At 37.8% G+C, this 20342-nt stretch overlaps 3 protein-coding genes across 5 annotated transcripts; 1 reads left to right on the forward strand and 2 right to left on the reverse strand.

Moving 5' to 3' along the window:
* Positions 1-1510: 1510 nt before the first annotated feature.
* On the forward strand, positions 1511-5486 carry LOC112189620 (cytochrome c-type biogenesis CcmH-like mitochondrial protein). The gene is made up of 4 exons (XM_024328961.2): positions 1511-1711; positions 2060-2222; positions 4758-4889; positions 4986-5486. Exons 2-4 carry the CDS (start codon positions 2079-2081, stop codon positions 5187-5189), a joined length of 480 nt encoding a protein of 159 aa, XP_024184729.1. The 5' UTR covers positions 1511-1711; positions 2060-2078; the 3' UTR covers positions 5190-5486.
* A 455-nt stretch (positions 5487-5941) lies between these two features.
* LOC112190054 (sulfite exporter TauE/SafE family protein 3) lies at positions 5942-9122 on the reverse strand. 3 transcript variants are annotated; one of them, XM_040515203.1, is made up of 12 exons: positions 8779-8881; positions 8476-8521; positions 8176-8335; positions 7839-8039; positions 7685-7749; positions 7455-7583; positions 7302-7388; positions 7120-7170; positions 6777-6998; positions 6539-6632; positions 6302-6442; positions 5942-6192 (listed from the first exon to the last, which is right to left on the reverse strand). In XM_040515203.1, the coding sequence occupies exons 1-12, from the start codon at positions 8853-8855 to the stop codon at positions 6107-6109; spliced, it is 1359 nt and encodes a 452-aa protein (XP_040371137.1). In that variant the 5' UTR covers positions 8856-8881; the 3' UTR covers positions 5942-6106. The 3 variants fall into 3 exon arrangements, with proteins under 3 accessions (XP_040371137.1, XP_024185244.1, XP_024185245.1); XM_024329476.2 differs by lacking the exon at positions 8476-8521 and having other exon boundaries at positions 8779-9121; XM_024329477.2 differs by lacking the exons at positions 7302-7388; positions 8476-8521 and having other exon boundaries at positions 8779-9122.
* Positions 9123-12007: 2885 nt separating this feature from the next.
* LOC112184588 (S-adenosyl-L-methionine:benzoic acid/salicylic acid carboxyl methyltransferase 2-like) lies at positions 12008-12784 on the reverse strand. Its single transcript, XM_024322846.2, has 2 exons — positions 12485-12784; positions 12008-12400 (listed from the first exon to the last, which is right to left on the reverse strand). The coding sequence occupies exons 1-2, from the start codon at positions 12575-12577 to the stop codon at positions 12008-12010; spliced, it is 486 nt and encodes a 161-aa protein (XP_024178614.1). The 5' UTR covers positions 12578-12784.
* Between the last annotated feature and the right edge of the window lie 7558 nt (positions 12785-20342).

Genomic DNA, 20342 nt, shown 5'->3' on the forward strand with positions numbered 1-20342 from the left:
AGCGGAACTTCTCACTTTCAAAACTTTCAACTCGAGCAAGTCTCCGCTAGTGGAAATTCTCACTTTCAAAACTGTCAATGCAAGAAAGTCTCCTTTAAGCGCAACTCCGCTAGCAGAACTTCTCACTTTCAAAAATTTTCAAACTGGCTAAGATATTTAGCCTAACTTCTCAGTCAACTGTCAACAGATTAGGCAACGCCTCATAATGACAATGACTGCTAAGCGGCATTGCAGTCAAGCATTTCTCCTCTGGGAAAGAGTAAAGTGATAGGTCAACAACATCTATGACGGCCATTGATCAGGCGGTACCCTCGACACTTGGGTATCAAATATTAGGTTTGCTATCTAATGCCCACTGCTTAAGGTAGCTCCCCTCATCAAACAATTATCCGACCAAACGGAGGCCTATATTAGCTGGGGAGTGGGGGACTCCCTAGGGGGCCTAGCAGGGGCTCACCTGAAAGGTCATAAAGTGTTTGCTCAGAACATGTCAATGGTTGACAACGCATTGACGCTAATTATGCTTGACAAGACTAGCTAAAGTTACGCTTCAAACCACTAGGCAACTCCCCAACCAAGATAGCCCTCCTTAACTGGAGACTTGGAGGACTTGTACTTACATAAGCATTTGCCTAAGCATAATTAGCTACAATAGACTATATCCATGCTACTGCTAGTGGCACCATTACCGTCAAAGGTGTTACCCCCGGGAACACCATCAGACTGGCTGTCACCTGAGCTCATGCTCAAGCCAAGGCCTTCTCTAACGAGCCTTCACGGGCCGCGCCAAGATCACCTAGCTGAAGCATCACAAGCTGCTGCCTGATGCATATCAGTCTCACATCGAAGACAAGGAATAGATCAATCTCTCCCTCACCTATAAAAGGTCCACTTCTCTCTCCTCATTCATTACGCGCGCATTTGTTACTTACCAAACGATTACTCTATCAACATAAATACATTGACTGACTTAGGCATCGGAGTAGAAAAGACCGGCAACCTCGGTCTCCCCACTGATGCCCTTTGTATTTCACTTGACAGGTGACGCTAGCGCTACAACCCTCTTAGTAGCGATCCGAGCTAGGACTAGCGTTATCAGGATTTAGCTACCTCCAGATCAATAGCATTAACACACCAAATCATCATATTTTAAATGGCAAATTTCATTTTAGCTCTCTGATCTTTATACCCTAAATCATTTGTGCCTCCCTGATATATTTTGAAATTGTAGTTACATAAGTTATAATTTTACATGATGCATTAGTGAACCGTCATCGTACAAGGGAGCCCATTAGAGCCACATTTTTAATTTACAAAATACTTGACAAAAACATGAATTATTAAACATGATTGATTAAATTGGAGAGTACATGGGTACATGTGTTGAAAAATTAAAAGTGTAGGATCATAACTGATTTGACATATAAATGTTAGGGAGTTGAAATGAAATTAGCTCTTAAAGGAATTAAAAAATGAAGTGATTTTGAATTGAGAATTCATTATATTACAAGAAAGAAAAAAGGAAAAAAAAACTAATGGAATGAAAATTTCAAGGTTCCAGTCTTCCAGATTACTTGGTCAGCTGGTGGCCGCACAGCACAGAATATTTTCTACTCTCACCGTGTCTTTAGTCTTTACACTCACTCCGTCAGTCAATCTTAATAGCTATAGTTGGAGAATTCCTTGATCACCAATTCGTACTCTCAGTCCCGTAAGTTTCAATTTTCAATTCTTTTGACTTGCTTCTCAATTTTCATTGCTAAGTCATGTTCGTGGTTCTATAAACTCTTTACAGTTTATATATGTTCACGCTCACTTTTGCCGACTGGAATTTCTCTTCTGTTCACAAAAATCTTTACTTTCTGTCGATTACGAGTTATTCATTTGCATACTGACAATGGGTAGAGTCTAGTTTGCTTTAGTTGTGTTCGCATAGCTTCTCGTCAAATAGTTGCTAAGTTGTGCACAGCAACTGTTTGATGAAATGCCTCAGTGAGATTAGAAATGTTTCAGAGCTTTGAAAATGGCTTTGTTTTTTTGGGTGTGTGTTGTATGATAGGTTTGAGAGGTTGAGGGTGATGGAAAACGAAGAGGACCCTGTGAAGAAGACTCAAGTGGTGGATGCCCGGGCTAGAAATATCAGTCATAATGTTAGGTGCACTGAGTGTGGGAGTCAGTCCATTGAGGATTCACAAGCTGATATCGCCATTCTTCTTAGAAAGGTATTTCATTTATCGTTTCGCTTTGTTTCCCTCATGCATCTTTCATGGTTGTATTTAGCAAGTAATATCGTCAGTCAGTTACTTGCCATATGGTTATCTGGACTGATGCCGAAAGACTAGAACATCATATTAGTTGGTAAAAAGTAGCAACTGATCACTTGGATGGCCAAGTTAGCAATGACTTAGATTGTTGTTTACTTGTTTATGTATTTATAAATGAAGTATGTAGAGCAATGTTCTTATGTATAATGTGACAACTAATCACTTGGATAGCCAACTTAGAGGTGAATTAGATTGTTGATTATTAGTTTATATATTCGTAAATGAAGTTTGAAGAGCAATGCTCTTATAAATGCGGAAAGTTGGACAAAGCATAACATTAAATTTGGCACTATTGGGTAGCCAGCTGGAAATGATTCAATTGGCAACTTCACTGCTTGCATAGGTGTGAACTTTTATGTTTATAAGAGCATTTAGATGGCCGAGTTGTTGATGAATTATTATTATTATTTATGTGTTTATATATTTATAAATGATGTACAAAGAGCAATGCTCTTATAAACATATGAAGATGGACAGAAGGTGACATTAAATTTGGCAGTGTTGCATTGCCAATTGGAAATGTGTTCAGTGAGTCAACTTCACTGCTTCCCTTAGCTGTGAACTTTCTGTTTTTAGAAGATAGTGCTTGATATTAGTCATAGTAGGTTGTTCGTCGGGTATTTTCAGAAATGGGAGGAAGCAAAGGGGAAAGGTATGAAAGTGATTGAAGGATTCTTTGTTGATGAGAATTATTCTATTTGATTCCAAAGAATTCAGAGTTTCCAATACTAGTTGATTTCAAGCTATCAATGTGGTGGCAAGCTTATAAAAGTTTGTGGCAAAAGTGCTAGCGTCCAGGATTAGGGAGGTATCGGAAAGGACTATTTCACCTGCAAATGGTGCTTTTGTGGAAGCACCACTGATTTCACATGCAGTTTCAAAAGGGAAGAAAGCTGTGGAAGAGGTGAGGAAGGGCTAGTATTCAAAGTTGATTTGTTAAAAGCTTATAAAGGTTGGGAAGGATTAAAAAGGGGTCTAAATTGGGATGGAGGAGATGGATTGAAGGTTGTTGTATTCTGAAAATTTTTCTATCATTAAAAGAAGGCCTGGAGGGATATTTGGGGCATCAAACAGTTGAGGCAGAGTGACCCATAATCACCATTATTCTTCTCTGTTGTAGTTGATGTTGTGAGTAGGTTGCTAATAATGAGTCAAGAAAATCACTTATTTGAATGGTTGAAGGTTGGAGGGAATTGAGTGAAGATTGCAGATCTTTAATTTGCAGACAAACCACTTTTATTCTTGAAAGGTTGAATATAATTGGTCAACTTTGCTGGAACTGCATAGCCGTACTGTTTTGGGTCTTAAAGATAAATGAAGTCAAATGTTTTCTGATTGGCATAAATTCATATCAGAGAAAAGTTGCAAGGTTGACTGAATCCTTCATTGGAATGTGAGGTAGGCTCAGGGCCGATGAAGTATTTAGATTGCCCTTTGAAAGGAACCCTTAAAAACATTTATGGACTTTTTTTGCAAGTCTTGTAGCAGGTGCCTTTCATATCAACCTAAAATATCTTACTTTCATCTTGTAGAAAGATTTGGATGGAAAGATTGCTCCTGAGCTAAGTGCTTTCTTGCTTGGTGTCTAGTGAGAAAGTAATACTTGTGATAATATTCAAAATGAAGGGCTTCATTCCTTGTAGTCCTCAAAGGTGCATTCTTTGCATGGCCACATTGAGAATATTGACGGTGTATTTGTTACAAATATGGTAGAGACTTTTCAAGGAAGGCCATGAGTTGAGTGGTTCCTAGAGGGATCTTTGAGTTGCTAACTATGCCATAGCATATAGGAAGAAGTAAGTATGACAGAGCTTTGAGATACTAATTGGGGCTTCGGTTATAGCTTCTCTTGTATTTTGAGGGACTATAGAGAGCAGTAGTTTAGGAAATTTATTTCTCTTTTGGGGGTTCATTAATGGTTTCCTGGTTTTTACATTGCGAGCTTATGTTGTGTGGACTTCTTGTCCACTGTTTGTCTTTGTTTTTGATTTCTCGATAAATTCTGTTTCATTAAGTGGGTGTTTATTGGAAGTCTGTCTTTATTTGATATACAAGATTCCTTATTGCTAATGTTCTTTGACAGTGGACTTCTAGTCCACTATTGTATTTTACAGCCAACTTCAGTTTCTTCTTTAAAAAGCGAGGAGGATCTTTAAGTCCATAAACTCGAACATAGATTTACACCAAAAACACTTCTTGTTACATAAACAGCATGTTAGCATGTTTTCATTGCTATGCATATATGTTACTGTAGCCCGTTATCATTTTGAACTTCTGGTAGCATTGCTTTTTCTCTATATCATTAGTTTCTTGAATTGGTTGATTTTCAAGAGAAGGTCTCATAAATCCATCAACTACTTGGTATAAATGATAATCTACCAACTGTAACATAATGGTTATGTAGTGGTTGTAATGCATTTGATAATTGTGCAGTTAATTCGTGACGAGATTCATGCTGGGAAGAGTGACAAGGAGATCTACAAGAAGCTTGAGGAGGATTTTGGGGAGACGGTTCTTTATGCCCCAAAATTTGATCTGCAGACTGCAGGCTTATGGCTATCACCGGTGAGTTGGCAGAGTCTTGAATAGAAAGGCCTAAAACTTTTTTATTGGGTTTTAAAGTTTATTTTGTGCTAATTTATTATTGGGTTCTGGAAACAGCTCGTGGTTGCTGGTGCTGCTGCAGGTATTTGGGCTTATAAGAAGCACAGACAAAGGACTAACGTCCACGTCATGGCTTTGAACCTTATTAGAGGTGTTCCACTGACCCCAAATGAGAAGCAAACCATGTTAGACCTCCTCACACCGCCACCTTCACGAGGAAATATACCTTCGTCTTGGTGGAGGAGGTGGAGAGAACAATGATGACCCATCTTCCATTTAATTTCTTTCCTGATTGTCCTTTGAATTATGGGTGAGCAATGGTCCACCAAGATGTAAATCAACTTCTGTCGTGGTTTATATTGGTTGAGTAAATTCTCATAGCAAAAAATTTTGGTCTCGCAAACTCATGATAAAGAATGTTAATTGCCGCTCAATTTTGTACTATAGTGAGATGCAGATTTTGACGTCATTCATTAATTGATGGCTTGTTTAGGTGGCTTCATTATATAAAACTCGTGTCCATGTTTTGGTTGGAACTTGCTAACTGCCAGCCTTAAATTTTGTTGTCCAACTTGTCTGAATTGAATTTCCTCCCAATAGATGCCTCTTATCAACTCGTCTCAGAATTGTAATCAACTATATACTGATTGCACACTTCTTTTATCATCGTAGAAGGACTTGATTGTGAGGGTAGATCGTCAACATTCTGGTGTTGGTTTCTTTGTACTGCTAGTGCCCTAGTACTTAGGAACTAATTTGCTCTTGAATTCATCACATTCAGTAGCTGATTATTGAACTTCTTCAAGGATATTCAATTTTTTTTATAAAATCTGCTCTGTTATTGCCAGTCCTATGCCTATAATTTAACTATCCTAATATTCATATTGCAAGTCTTTGTATGGCATGCCCAAGTTCCTTGCACAGTTACACCAACTAAAGTATCCCTTTGGTCGACGATTCATGCATTATGAGAATCCGCACTAACTATAAACTGAAGACATTCAATTGCTATGTTTCGGAACCATGCAAAGCTTTAATAATTTGGTTAGACCTTGAGAAACTTGCATATAATCCCCCCTCAGTTTGTCACTCTATTCCAAACATGAAGGGGTACTTTGTAATTTCTTTGGCTCACAATGATACATTTAGAAATCTCTTCCACTAAAAGGTCCATAAGACTAGGTTTTATAAGTGCAGATGTTCTGGAATCCCAAGGACTCCTTGTGTTGAATCTTCCTAATCATGTTTTCTATGCCGATCCCACCTGCTTAGAATCAAACAAAAGCCATTCATTATGAAAACAAAAATCCTCATTCTGATCATTTCAAGGAGGAAAAAAAAACACAGTAAATGTATGTAAGAATCATGCATACCTAGTGTTAGTGAACTCACAAAAACTGTGAACGCCAGGATAAAGATAATCAAAGAAGCTCTTCCTAATTTCTTAACCACCTTTCCGGCCACATGTTGCCCCGCAAATGCAGAGACAGTAGTCACAGCAGCGAAGTAGAGAGCTGCAATAGATTTGTAATGAAAAATACGACATTATTAGATAATAATGCCCTCATTCATGAACACTTCAAAGTTATTTGAATGGCCAACAAACTTACCATAAGGAATTGGGAAGCGTTTAAGGAGATAGTATTCTACAACAGACATGGATGAAGAAAATGTCATAGCAAAGGTGGCCGTAGCACTTGACACCTATATGGAAGTTTTCAACACCCAGTAATTTGAAGTTGATCAAGGCATCTGATAGAACATGAGAAAAAAATACCAATGTGCATTCTAGCATAACACAAAATTAAGCATAATAAATTAATGATCCTGATATGTGAATTGATCTACCTGAGGAGGGATTCCCATCTCCAAAAATATCGGACCCAACAGAAATGCTCCACCAAGACCAAGTAATCCACCAAGCATACCAGCTGCTACTCCACATGCACAATAGGCAACTAGCTTGTACAGTGACCATTTCATGTTTGCTTCCCCCTTCGATGCAATCACACTACGCCCTCTGTAGAGATTCATTGCCTGATATGAAGTTACTCCCACAGCCACCGGAATCTGACGTTCACAAATAGAAATTAAAGAAAAAATAAACATTTTAAGAGTCTGCTTGTTCAGTTTATACATTTGCAGCCTCTAGTGAGTTCCAATATTATTTTGACATGAGGATGGAAGGTACCTGTAAGAGTTCTGTCGACCAATATGTCATTGAACATTTTCTCAGATAATTCTGTGCCAAACAAAACAAGTAATTTCCAGTCAATAATTGAATTCTTGATGCATACAAGTAAAGGGAATCCAAATTAAATCTTCTAATAACCAAGAATTAGCTACATGTATTACTAGATTTGATCATATAACCTTAGCAATTTGTAATGCAAGTATCACGAGCCAGACAGCCACTATAATTCCAAGTTCCTTCCAGCAAATATTATCGAGAATAGAAACCTAGGAACGTCTAGAAGTCAGTCCCAAAAGCCATGCATAAAATAGTTTGAGCTTCAAAGATTTAACCTCCACTCTTTTAGCTTTCTTTGCCTCTGTTAGAGCGTGATTACTTGGACCTCCAGGAGTACATTTGGCTTCAACATCTTCGGTACCTTCCTCATTTGATGGCAAGTGTCTTGAAGCATCCAGTAGATACTACAGGTAATAAAGCAAGGTGTAGTATCAGATGGATTTGAGTAAATGTAGCATAATATACAATCATTCTGGAAATCAAGCACGCAGAATTGAAAGAGCACCTTTGCAGTCATAGTTTCTTTCTTCCATGTCTCGACACCCTTGACAAATGACTTAGCCGAAACACCTGCAAATCATGGCTGAAGATCTCTCACGCAAGTTACCGATATTTGGGAAGAGAGAAGATTTACATATTAGATAAAAAATTACTATTACCTAAGAGGACCACAAATAGTAGGATGGTGATCATCCAATCAGAAAGAACCACATTCAAAGAAACCCCAACGCTGATCCCCAGCACCAGTACTGGTTGGAAGAGAAGCGCCAGATCATAGTCAATAATGGGAAGCTCAAGTGTGGGATGCCTTCTCCGTAAGTTGTATAACACAGTAGCAGTTGATGTACCTGTGATCATACCTGAGTATCCAGACACAAGCAACATAAACAAAATTTTGTCTCACATGCCAGATGTAGAACAAAATCGGTCTTAAACTACACATGAACCAGTAAACAACTTGATCAAAATATGGTCTTGTATATAATGTGTCCTTACATTTGGATACTGCGATTGATGATTTCTGATCAAAACCAATGAGGAGGGTGAGCATTGGAATGAAAAAGCCACCCCCACCAACACCTCCAACACTCCCAAATGCTGCCCCGAGGAAAGCGATTATCGTGCCCACCACAATTTTCCAATCAAATCTTATTTTCTGCAGCATGACATCCCTTACAAAGTTAATTACCATATTTGGACTACATATTTCGAGGCACCAAGTAATTACCATGTCCATTGCATTTTAAAAAAAAATATATATATATATATATTTTTTTTTTTTTTTGGGTTTTTTACCTTCGCTGGTAATATAGAACCTGTCTGGTTAATAGCTATCACCATGCTGCTCAAGTGACAGAAGAGTGAATAATGTGACAAGACTTGAAAAGGATGGCTTTTATAAAATAAATCAAGAAAGACAGAACAAAAGCTAACACAGGGTTTAATTTGCTGGGGATGTAAAGTTTTTACATAGGAAGTGAAAAAGTATTACATGCATCAAGCCCTTACTAGTTTGGAGACTTAATACAATACATCAAGACAAACATGCATGCCCAACAAAGATATTTATAAAAAAAAAATTATAAAAAAAGGACTTACAGGCCAGACATGCTTATAAGTACCCAATTGATGATCCCTGGGATGTGTAGGTTCTTGTGGCTCCTCCAGTTCTTCATGTGCTGAAACTGCAGATATTGACAGCAACACCAGCAAACCAATCAAAGCCCACCATCTGTTACCTGCAGCCATTTTCTCACAACCCCCTAGCCTTCTTCTACCCAATGCAGTAAAGTTTAATCAAGCTTCTAGCTTCATGATAGGCAAGAGTCGAGAGGGAGATTCTTGGATTGCTGTTTGATTTCTGGGTTGATTTGAGAGCTGATTTGGCTTCCAACTTTGAGATATTCTTCCTTAACATCCAATATTCAAGTAACTCTAATGACATATATTAAGCTAGAGAATTAAAATTAATAGGGCTGTCTGTCCCTATTGGGTCTTCTCAGTACTATACAGTCAAGATAATTGATGGTTGAATATATGTTCTCTACTGGCATATGCATATCTAACTGCATTGATTCCCAACCACTAATTGGTGGCCATTAATGTGTCTGCTGAATCAAGCTTTAAAACACTTTTACGTGCTGTTGTCAATTTTTGTTAAATATTTTATTTTATAACAGCAGAGTATAAATGCACGGTCATTGTGTAAACTTGGCATAGAGTTCATATAGCTAGGTACACTTGCAGTTCTTTAATCAAAATATAATTTTCAGAATTTAAACCGAGTTCTAAGAAGTGTTACACTCGTTACACTTGCACACAACAATAAGAAAGCTTATGTTACAAAACAATTAAACACGGAAACCACTAATACAAACAAAGCAATGAAACGTAGATCGATATGCAGCACATTCACATTCACATTCAACGCTTCTTAGTTAACGATGTTGGAATTTACTTTGAATATTTCAAAATACCAGCTATATTTGAAACTTTTAATTGCAGATGACAATAGTCATTAACTCTCTTTGATTGTGATTGATGACACAAAGATTTCATCAGTTTACTCATATATATACCATTCATTTGGTCAAAATCTGCAATTATGGTGGTTCATTCCTTATTTGCTTTCTTTCGTTTTGGTTAACTCATCAATGTCAAAATATATATTGGCTTTCTGTTACATAAGGTTTAGAGTTTAAATGTCATTCCTATTTTGACGTTTTGATTCTTCCTAATCAATGTCATCATATTAATCCTTTCGGTTACATAAGTTACGTAGTTTAATTGCTATTGTTAAATTGTCATTGCATTGATCATTCATGCCCTATATATAATCTCTAGCTTTCCAGATCAAAACACACAACAAAAACTCAATCCTTTGTTTCCTTTCCGAGCTCAAATTCCTCATGTGTTTCCTTTAGGCCCCGTTTGTTAGCCAGGAAATCAAATATGGAATGTGAAATAGTTTCTCATTCCATTAAATTGCCATGTTTGGTTAAATCATACGTCTGAAAAGGAAAGTAAAATAAATGAGTTGACTAGTGTTCAATTCCATAAAAGAGGCGGAATAGAAATACCATCTAAAGTGTGGTATTTCATTTCCTTTTTTTTTTTTGAGATGTGTGGTATTTCATTTCCTTCACTCAGTGTTCAATTCCATAAAAGAGGCGGAATAGAAATACCATCTAAAGTGTGGCATTTCATTTCCTTTTTTTTTTTTTGAGATGTGTGGTATTTCATTTCCTTCACTCAATGGAATTGAAAATTTACTTGGTTAGCCCGTCATAAAATCTGGTCAATTAATAATATTATTAATTTTTATCTCCACTCATTCATTTTTAATATTCCATATTTAATTTGAATGGGCATTATTGGAAAATCATTAACAAATTAATTCTCTTAAGGGGGGTGTATTCAATTCAGATTTTAAAATATTTTGTTTGAGTTTTTATAATCCATGGATTTACTTAATCCACGGATTGTTTAAATTCTATATGGACTCTGATTGATTATAATATATTGATTTACTAGTATTTGTGTAGATTTTACAAGTCCTTATGATGTTTTTGATAGGCTAATTTTTTTTCTTTCTTCTTCTTTAAAAGCAATAGATGTATGGATCCAACTATAATACTATATCAGTGACAAAAAAGTAAGTGTGTGTATATATATATATATATATATATATGACAATCTACCATTCTTTATGTTGTGTATTATATGAATAATAAAAGAAAACTAATCAACCAAAATGTTATACAAAAAATAAAGTAGTAAACTAATGACATAATTTATTTCATATCTAATCTACAAAAGAAACATATGTGTATGTAATGGCCTATTCTGGTTTTAGATGAATATATATATATATATATATATATATATATATATCGACACCCGGCTTCGGGTTTGATTAAAAAAAAAAGAAACATGTGTGTATGTATCATCTTAACAATACCATTGAAAGTGAGCTTAATTAGCTAGAATGATTAAGGCTTCCAGAGCCATAGTGATAAAGATAAAAAAATTATTAGATGAGAGCAGAGGCAGAGGAGGATAGTGGGAAGATAGGTCTAAGACAAAATGGATGAGTGTCACCTATTAAGAGCTGCTTCTTCTTCTTCTTCTTTTTTTCTTTTTTTTTCTTTTTTTGGTGAAGAGGTTCTTCATTTTTTGAGTGAGAAAGAATCCATCAAAATCTCTGGGGAAGTGGTTGGATTGTTTTTGAGTTTTGATATGTATAAAAAGCACTATAAAATCCTTTAAAATCCAACATTTAATGAAATCTTTAAAAATCAGTATACTTTTGAATATCTACAGATTTGGATGGATAATTTTAAATCTTAATTGAATACATCAAGATTTTAAAGGATTGTTTAAAATCTCAATTGAATACCCATAGACTTCCAAAATACAAAAAAATCTTGTAGACTCTTAAATGAATACACCCCCCTTAAACCATTTTCTAATCTCAAGTCTGGAATCATTCTAAACACCACAAATGGAAATGTCAAATCAATTCCATGCCATCCTTGAAAGAAAAATTAGTACAATTCTTTTTCCAACTGTAACATTCTGGTCAACCAAATGGGACCTTAATTTTTCTATTCCACCAAAAGAAAGTTTCAAGTTGTTCGTTATGATCCAAGTATTGTGAGTGTACACCTACAAGTTGTTCGATATGATCCAAGTATTGTGAGTGTACACCTACAAGGATCAAGGTTGTTGTATCCTGGAGGGTAGGCCATCAACACTTGCTACACCGAGATATAATCTCCGAAAGGCAGACATCTACTCTTAAGGGCAGTGTACCACATGCCTCAACCTACAAGTTCTTACTCAAAGCATCATCCATCTCCAAAATTTCCAACAAACGAGATAACCAGGTCAATGAACTGGCAGTTATCCTTCTCCATGTGATCAAGAACATCTTCTTCAAACCTGCAAAACAAATCATCCATGGCTTTTTCTCTGAATCCGCTGGCCAGAGAATAGGCTCTCCCACAGCTCTTATGTCAATGAATATTATTGCTGCCCTCACTTTCTTGTCAAAGCCACAGTTAACTTGTTTTATGTAACAGTCCCAGTCATTTCTAAAAGTTTCGAGGTTTTGTAAAATAAAAGAACCTTCAGCCTCAATCACCTCTTTCACCTCATCCGCTGTTGACGCATAGTATGGCATATTAAATGTGTCCAATTTTTTCTCTTCAATCAAACCCTGAAAATTCATCATATATATATAGTAAGTTAGTGACATAAATTTTTATATCGTACCCTAAAAGAAGAAATGGCTCATGCATACATCTAAAACCATGTCATGGAGTTTTAGTCCGACAAATTCCCAAATGCTGAGGGGATCATTGCTCCGTATGCTGCCCATGGTTGTGAGGACCATACTACCTCCCGAGACCAGCTCTTGTGCTCGAGACCTCAGAAAGACAGTGCAGTCCCTTTTGAATTGCTCACAGTATTCGTTAAACACAGCATGTGAGCTTGTCTTGGCTCTGTATATGTTCCCCTTGTTCAGTCCTTCTCCTCCTTTCGTTACCAAACCTTTTGGAACCTGCGGATAGAGATCATGTTAAATATCCACTAATTAATCAATCATTGAGGCATATATTAGCATAATAGATTGATTTGAACTAGGATTTTTTGTTTCTAATATATATGTTTACCACAGTATATCCATAACGTGATGTTGATCCATTACTTGGAAGTAAATTATGATACTCTAATTTTAAGGTATTTCATAGGACATTGATTAACAAATGAAATTACATAATAATAAGTACCAACCATTAGAAAGTATTTTGAGTGTTTCTATTAGAATCTCCAAATTTATTCACTTAACCTCTATGCTTTTTACACCTCGTATCAAATTTTCAAATACTAAATTTACTCATTAAACCTCACTAAACTTCCTCAAATAACATCACTCATATAATTTGCAAACAAATTATTATCTTTAAAATAAAAAATTTAGTCATTTCAATGATTTAATCACTCTATAAATCTTAACTGAATATACATTTCTTAATCAAACTTGAGTTTTAAAAATTAATGTCTAATCAATAAGAAAATGCCATGAACTTTTTTTTTTTGTCTTTTCTATTTTAGCTGTGCAAAAAAAAATGAAAAAAAAATCATTTGTTTTTATTCTCAAAAAAAAAAAATCACTTGTTTTTTAATGTTTATTTTTTTCTGTATTTTTTGTACCACATGATTAATTATTTAAAATTTTTTTTTTTTAAATGCTAGTCATTTTTTTTTCAAATATAATGGATTGACTTAGATTTAGGTCATAAATCATAAAAGGATTTATTTTGTTTTCCCTCACCAATATGCGTTCAACATATATATCATACCATTCTCAAAAAAAAAAAAACATATATATCATACATTTTTATGTCACATGATCTTAATCATATTTTTAATTCTGATTAAATATATATGAATACTTTCCAATTCAATAATATTAGATTTTATTTCTTATTATTTTCCTTATCTATTTTCATTTTCCAATTTCACTACATAAAACATTCATATATATTTAATCAGAATTTAAAAAAAAAAAGTTAGTAATGGGCTAATGGTCAGGCACTAACTTTAGTACCTGACAAAAAAAAATCACTTTGGTACCTGAAGTTAGGAACCCAACCCAACTTCAGTACCTAAAACACTGTTGGCCGTTACGGCGTTAGCCACCTGACATAACTTGAAGGACATATAAGCAATTTCAACTTTAATGTTATCTTTTTTTTTTTTAATTTCCACGCACTCTCTTCTTCTTCCTCTCTCTCTCTCTGCTAATTTCCACACACTCTCTCTCTTCTTCAAGCTCGAGCAAATTGGGCTGCTGGAGAAAAAAATTTCGAGAAGCAACACATAGCTGTTTGATCTCGGACTAGGAGAGATGGACCTACTTCCCAGGCCTAGCTAATCGAACGTACCTCCGTGCCACTACGCCATTTGATTTGATTCTCAGATCCCTCGCCAGTCGGGGATTTGACAATCCAGATTTTATTTTTTGTATTTGTTGTGATCTTGGTCTGAATTGGCTGTTGCGGAGGTTGGGTAATCGATCCAGATTTGGATTGATGTTGTTTGATGTTTCCCAGGCTGTGAGGATCGGAGTTAGGGATTTGATTGGTGATGGGATTCGCTGTGACTTCTCTTTTCTAGAATATGCAACAGCTTAGGGGACAGTTTTGAACTGCAGACAGCGACCGGGTTTTGGTTGTGGTCTGACTTTGTACACGAGATCGGTCCCGATTGTGAATTATTTGGATTGCTTGGTGTGCTGAATCTCTATTGTCGTCAATGATGATGGTAATATCGATGGCGTCCTACATGTCCGGTGTTCTGTGTATGCAATGGGTTTTCTGGATGGTCGGCGATAGAGGAGATGAAAAGCATTGAGTTTATGGCTGAATTGGAGAGAGAGAGAGAGAGAGAGAGAGTGGAGGAGTGTTATACAATGATGATGATCGTCTTGTCCAATTTTGAAAAATCAGGGAAGGAAGGAACTATAGGTAGATTGAACAAGAGCAGATTTGGACAAAACCTTTTAGGGCCACGACTAGTACGTCTCTAACCTCGCCTTCTCCGCCGACTCCCAGTTCATGGTCTCTGCCTCCGATGACAAAACCTTCCACCTCTTGGACTTCGAAACCGGCAACCTCATCAAAACCCTCCGCGGCCACACAAACTAAGTTGGGAGAAACAAGAAGACGAAGAGAGCGACAGGAAGAAGAAGACGAACAGTGAAGGGACCATAATACCCTTCAAAGTTTGCCTGGTGGCTAACACCGTAACTGCCAACAGTGTTTTAGGTACTAAAGTTGGGTCGGGTTTCGAACTTCAGGTACCAAGTGATTTTTTTTTTTGTCAGGTACTAAAGTTACTAATGGGCCAAAGGTCAGGTACTGTTTGTATTTTTTTTCCCATAAAATAAATATTGTTTTAGGGAAACGATATGTGAGAGAATTGAGTCATGCTTTCATTGATAATAAGGGTCTCTTTATATAGAGGATTACAACCACAGAGACAGAGTTGTACATGGAAATATAATCATACATTGATTGGATATCTCCTAAGATTCTCCGAAAATATCTCTAATTAAAACTCTATTACCACTAGGTTAAGTAACCTAGAGTTTTGGCCAGACACAATTTGGATTTCCTTAAACACTCCCCCTTGTGTCGCCCAAACGCTGTGCTTCTCTCGTTGCCCCGTTAAAAACCTTGCCCAGTAACAAAAACCTTGTGGGACAAAAATAACCTTGGTCGAAAGGGAAAAATAGCACAACACACCCTTCACTTTTTGAGACCATACGTGTAGACATCTCCCCCTGATGTCTGCATCTCCCCCTGATGACTACTGTTATGGGAGATCGGATAACTTCCGTAAACGTTACTACCAACACGTTTCTCAAAAGTGGAATTTAGGCAATGAATTAGTGAGCAAGTCTGCCATACTGTCCTCAAATCGAACCTAGTTCACTTTGATCTTGAGGAGAGTCTGTTGTTGCTGATTATACTTGGTATTGTCACTTTGATGTAGCCTTGCTTCATTTGTTCAAAACAAGCAGCATTGTCCTGTAGGCTCATCTGTGGTAGACTTCAAACCACAATTGTTTGAACATGCAGAACTATGGATCCAATCCATATACATTCACGAACCACTTTGTGAAGAGCAATAATCTTTGCATTGTTCGAAGATATAGCGACTATGGTCTGTTATGTAGACCCCCAAGATATCATGGTCTTTACCCATGATGAACACTTAACCAGTTTGGGAATGACCTTTGTGTGGGTCAGAGAGATACCCAACATCAGCAAAACCTTCCAAAACACTTATTGTTTTGGGATGGGGATAATGGACGTAGGTTAGTGTTGGCGGCGTTTCTGGTGTGTGATAGGTCTTAATCCATCGTCTCTTTGTAAGGATAGAGCAAACCCATATCAGTCGTACATCTCAAGTACCGAATGATATCTTTTACACCAATCTAATGGCGACGCGTTGGCGCAGAGCTTAGCTAACAAGTTCACTGCAAATGAGATGTCTGGTCTTGTGCATTGAACTAAGTACAATAATGCGCCTATTGTACTCAAGTAAGGCACTCCTGCCTTTAGCACATCTTCGTCATCATCCTTTGAACGATGAGGGTTATTTTCAGGATCAAGACTACTGACGATCATGGAGGTGCTTGAAGGTTTGACCTTGTCAAAATGCCTAAGCATCTATCAACACGATGCTCAAATTCCAAACCGAGACATAATCGTGTTCTCCCAAAATCCTTCATCTCAAACTCGGATTTCAAGTGTTCAGCTGTTTCCCTTAACTATTTAAGGGCTTCCAATGAAGATCATGTCCAACATGAACCGCGATAGAATCCAAAACTTGTTATGGAAACGCGCGGGCATATCCCTTCCCAATCAAGTAGTCACTTTAGTGAGTGTTTCAATCTTTTTGTAAAACACGCTCCGTGGTCTAAAGCCACTTGACTTAGGTAAATGAAGTTCACCATGAACCTTCATGTATATTCCGTATCTAGATCCCCATAGAGATACGTAGTGACCACATTCGTAAGCTGCATGATCAGTTATTCGGAAACTACCAAACTGACAAGGTAGTGTACTGACATCTATTATGAGAGAATATGTCTCATCGTAGCCGATTTCAGGGCGTTTTGTGAGAAGCCTTGCTCCATAAGGCGAGATTACCATATCTTTTTCTCATCACACTTTCTAACGAAGACCCATTAGTCAACAGGTTTTATGTTAGGAGGTGTTGGCATCACTGGCTCAAAAACCTTCCTCTTCGTTAGAGAATCCAACTTAACCTGGATCGCATCTTTCCATTTAGGCCAAATCTTTCTACGTTGACATTCATTAATCAACGAAGTGTGGTTTGATATCATCAGACTCAACAAACTCATGCGTAACGAAATGCTCAACTACATCATCAATCATGATACAGTTTCTATCCCACGTCTCATGTACACTAGTGTAATTTTGAAAGAGCTCTATATTCTCAGGAATTGGTTCTGACGTTGAGGCGTCCCCCAACGATAACCATCACCCAAAAAATTCTCATGAGACGGACTTTGAGTGTCGATGATCCAAGGATTAGGTTGTACCAAAGCATCTTTCGAACCCACGGGTCTCCCACGCATTCTAGGTGGGGCTATGGCCTGTAACGCCAGAGTGTCACTCTCTTTGGCGTTGGCGCCATGCCTACCTCTATGTAGGGTGGCGTTACATCCTCTCGTAGGGATGTTCATCCTTGCAGGAATATTTGCAGCAGATATGTGATCTCGTCACTTTAGTGGGGATCGAGATGGGACATAGTAGGGACAGACCACGACAATTCCTGTTGTTCCTGTTGAACATTCACATTCTTATCTCCCCCTAACGACGGGAAGATTGTCTCATCAAAGTGACATCCGCAAATCTAGCAGTAAGGAGATCGCCTTGCAAGGGCATTAAGTGGTGGGCGATTGTTTGAGTCTTAAATCCAACTGAGTTGTCCATTCGTCTGTAAAGACCTATCATAGTGAGCTGTGGCGGCGCAATTGGCACATAACTGGCTTACTCAAATGTGCGTAAGTAAAATACTTGTATCCAGTCACTAGCTATAACGCAAAGGTAGATTGAGTGGCGGTGGGTAGTAGATGAATTAGCATAGCTGCATGCGATATTGCATCACCCAAAGCGGATATAAGGAGATTGGTGTGCATTACCAATGTCCGGACTACCATCGTAGTCATTTCTGCAGACCATTTGGGTGTGTTCATGGGAATATAATGTCCAACATCAGTCCCAATGCAATTACTATTGAAAGTCTTCGATGTAAACTGTTTAGCATCGTCAAGTCCAATTGACGGAATAAGATGATCCGGGGAGTGAGCCCGTTGTTGTATGATGTGTGCTAGGAGTGTAGCAGAAGCAGCATTACAAGTGGATAATGGCATAACACGTGACCAGCGTGTTTGCATGTCAACCAACATCATGAGATATTTAAACGTTCGCAAGTTGGTTGAACTAGTCCATAGAATCCCCATGGATTCTATGTAAGAACATAATGAGTATTTTCATATCCTTTGCATAGGGCGGTCTCAATCCTAATTTCCCTAAGGAACGGGCTTTGTAAAACGAGCGAGTGGCTTTAGAAGCAACCAATGAGGATTTTGGTTGGGCCTTAGCGTTTGAAACGCTATTCGAAGCAAGTTGGTGATTGCAGCATCACCTGGGGTGCCATCACCATGATGGACGCCATCCATGGTGTCATGGATAGGGACTGCGCTAGTCCTAGGCTGGTGCTGGATGGAAGAGGTGCCCTAGGTAGCAACATCGGTCACACTAAGTCTAGGAATCAACATTTGATTCATGCTTCGTTTCGCTCGAGAGATAAGATGTCCATGTGCAGTCTTTAGTAGATGGATCATCATATCATGACCAGGATGACCTATCATGTCGTGACAAAGCCAATATGTGTCTAAATCCAAAAGATTTTCTCTCATAACTTCATTGGATTTAAAAACTCGAATAGTGACATAGAGTCCACTAGAGAGACACATAAACTTTTCTAAGATGCACCTTTGATCGCAATCATCAGAGGTATTGCAAAGGAACTCATTTCAGTTCTCCACATGCGTTTTCGCATGGAATCCGTTGGCTATTCATATGTGCGATTTGCCCTATGAGCGTAGAGAGCTTTTTGTGAGAATAATCAAGGTGCCATTTGGCAAGGGGAACTTGGGCTATTCCATGTCCTTGAATTAATACTGATGGCCCAGCCATTGTAGTCACAAAGTCATATGCTCAGAATCAAAATGGAGTCATAATGAAAAGAACTCGAAATTTTATTCATAAGCCAACGGAGTTACATCATTGTCTCTTTGACCAAAGAAAATCTAATCCAAAATGCTAGCTAATGCTAAACAATGGTAGTCGTCTAACTTCTTTCTGTAATTCCAAAATAAATGTAACCAGGTGAGTAGAGAGATGTCAGTAGAGCAAGGCTCGCTTAAGTAACACTAATCTCAGAACCTTCCTAGACATCACACATACTTTGGGTGAGGCTACTTTGAAGAAAGACTAAACCATTGGCATTTACTACAAAGTATATGGCAATTGCCTATTACATCTCTTGGAAAAATAAAGACTTAAACAGAATTGGCGATCTATTGATCCCAGCTAGATTTCTAGTCATCAACCCTTCACTCTAGATCATTTTCTTAATCTTCTTGTTCCACATAGTGAGCTTCTCTTGCTTCATAATATGCTTTGCAGGCGGTGACAATTTCTTCACGAGCTCTACAAATGTGTGCCCAATGACTGGATTCTCCACATTGAGAACATACATCTCTTTGCTCAAACTCCATTGATTGAGGTGCTTTGAAAGCGTCATTTAGATGACTCTTAGTGTTGGTGGCGCCATTAACAAGGCCAGAGCCATTGCCATCCTCTCTCTTTCCACGTTTACCTCTTCGGTTCCGTGTTAGCCTATTTTGGCAGTTACCTTCCCAAGTAGAGCGATTATATGAACCATAACGTCCAGAAGTATCCCTAAAATTAGGGTTTCGCTCTTGGCACCATCTCTTAGGGGCGCTACAATAATTGGATTCCTGAATATGCTCTGTTTCCACGGATCTCGAATTATAGTTCTTCACAAGGATGTTGTCATGCTTTTCAACTACATTCATAGCTCCAATGAGCTCATGAAACCTTGTGATCAGCCCTACAGTAACATCGATTCGATAGTTCTTAGCAACCATCAATGCAGAGACGGGAAAGGTAGAGAGTGTCTTCTCAATCAACATCGCATTTGTGATCTCTTTACCACATAATTCCATTCAGGATTTAATGCGAAGTGCTTCCGAGTTGTAGTCAAGAACTGACTTGAAATCGCAGAAGCGGAAGCTATGCCATCCCACTTCTAGGTTAGGAAGCAGGGAGTCAAGGACGTTGCCAAATCTTTCTTTGAGTGAGACCCATAGCCTTCTGGGGTCTTCTTCATTCATACACTCGTACTGGAGTGAATCATCCATATGACGAGTCATTAGGATGCTGACTTTTGCCTTATTTGCCTCAAAGGCTGCTCTATTTGCTTTCAAAGCTTGAGCTTGCTCAACAGTTAGCACGTTCTGGCTTGGC

This window comes from Rosa chinensis, chromosome 2, assembly GCF_002994745.2.
Source record: "Rosa chinensis cultivar Old Blush chromosome 2, RchiOBHm-V2, whole genome shotgun sequence".
Classification (NCBI taxonomy): domain Eukaryota; kingdom Viridiplantae; phylum Streptophyta; class Magnoliopsida; order Rosales; family Rosaceae; genus Rosa; species Rosa chinensis.

Coding starts and splice junctions, on each gene's coding strand:
- LOC112189620 (XM_024328961.2), top strand. CDS start 2,079: ATGGAAAACGAAGAGGACCCTGTGAAGAAGACTCAAGTGGTGGATGCC. Junction 2,223..4,757: donor TCGCCATTCTTCTTAGAAAG/GTATTTCATTTA, acceptor ATAATTGTGCAG/TTAATTCGTGACGAGATTCA. Junction 4,890..4,985: donor CAGGCTTATGGCTATCACCG/GTGAGTTGGCAG, acceptor TTCTGGAAACAG/CTCGTGGTTGCTGGTGCTGC.
- LOC112190054 (XM_024329476.2), bottom strand. CDS start 8,928: ATGGCTGCAGGTAACAGATGGTGGGCTTTGATTGGTTTGCTGGTGTTG. Junction 7,750..7,838: donor ACTATTTGTGGTCCTCTTAG/GTAATAGTAATT, acceptor CATGATTTGCAG/GTGTTTCGGCTAAGTCATTT. Junction 7,584..7,684: donor AAGAAACTATGACTGCAAAG/GTGCTCTTTCAA, acceptor TATTACCTGTAG/TATCTACTGGATGCTTCAAG.
- LOC112184588 (XM_024322846.2), bottom strand. CDS start 12,577: ATGGTCCTCACAACCATGGGCAGCATACGGAGCAATGATCCCCTCAGC. Junction 12,401..12,484: donor TCCATGACATGGTTTTAGAT/GTATGCATGAGC, acceptor ATGAATTTTCAG/GGTTTGATTGAAGAGAAAAA.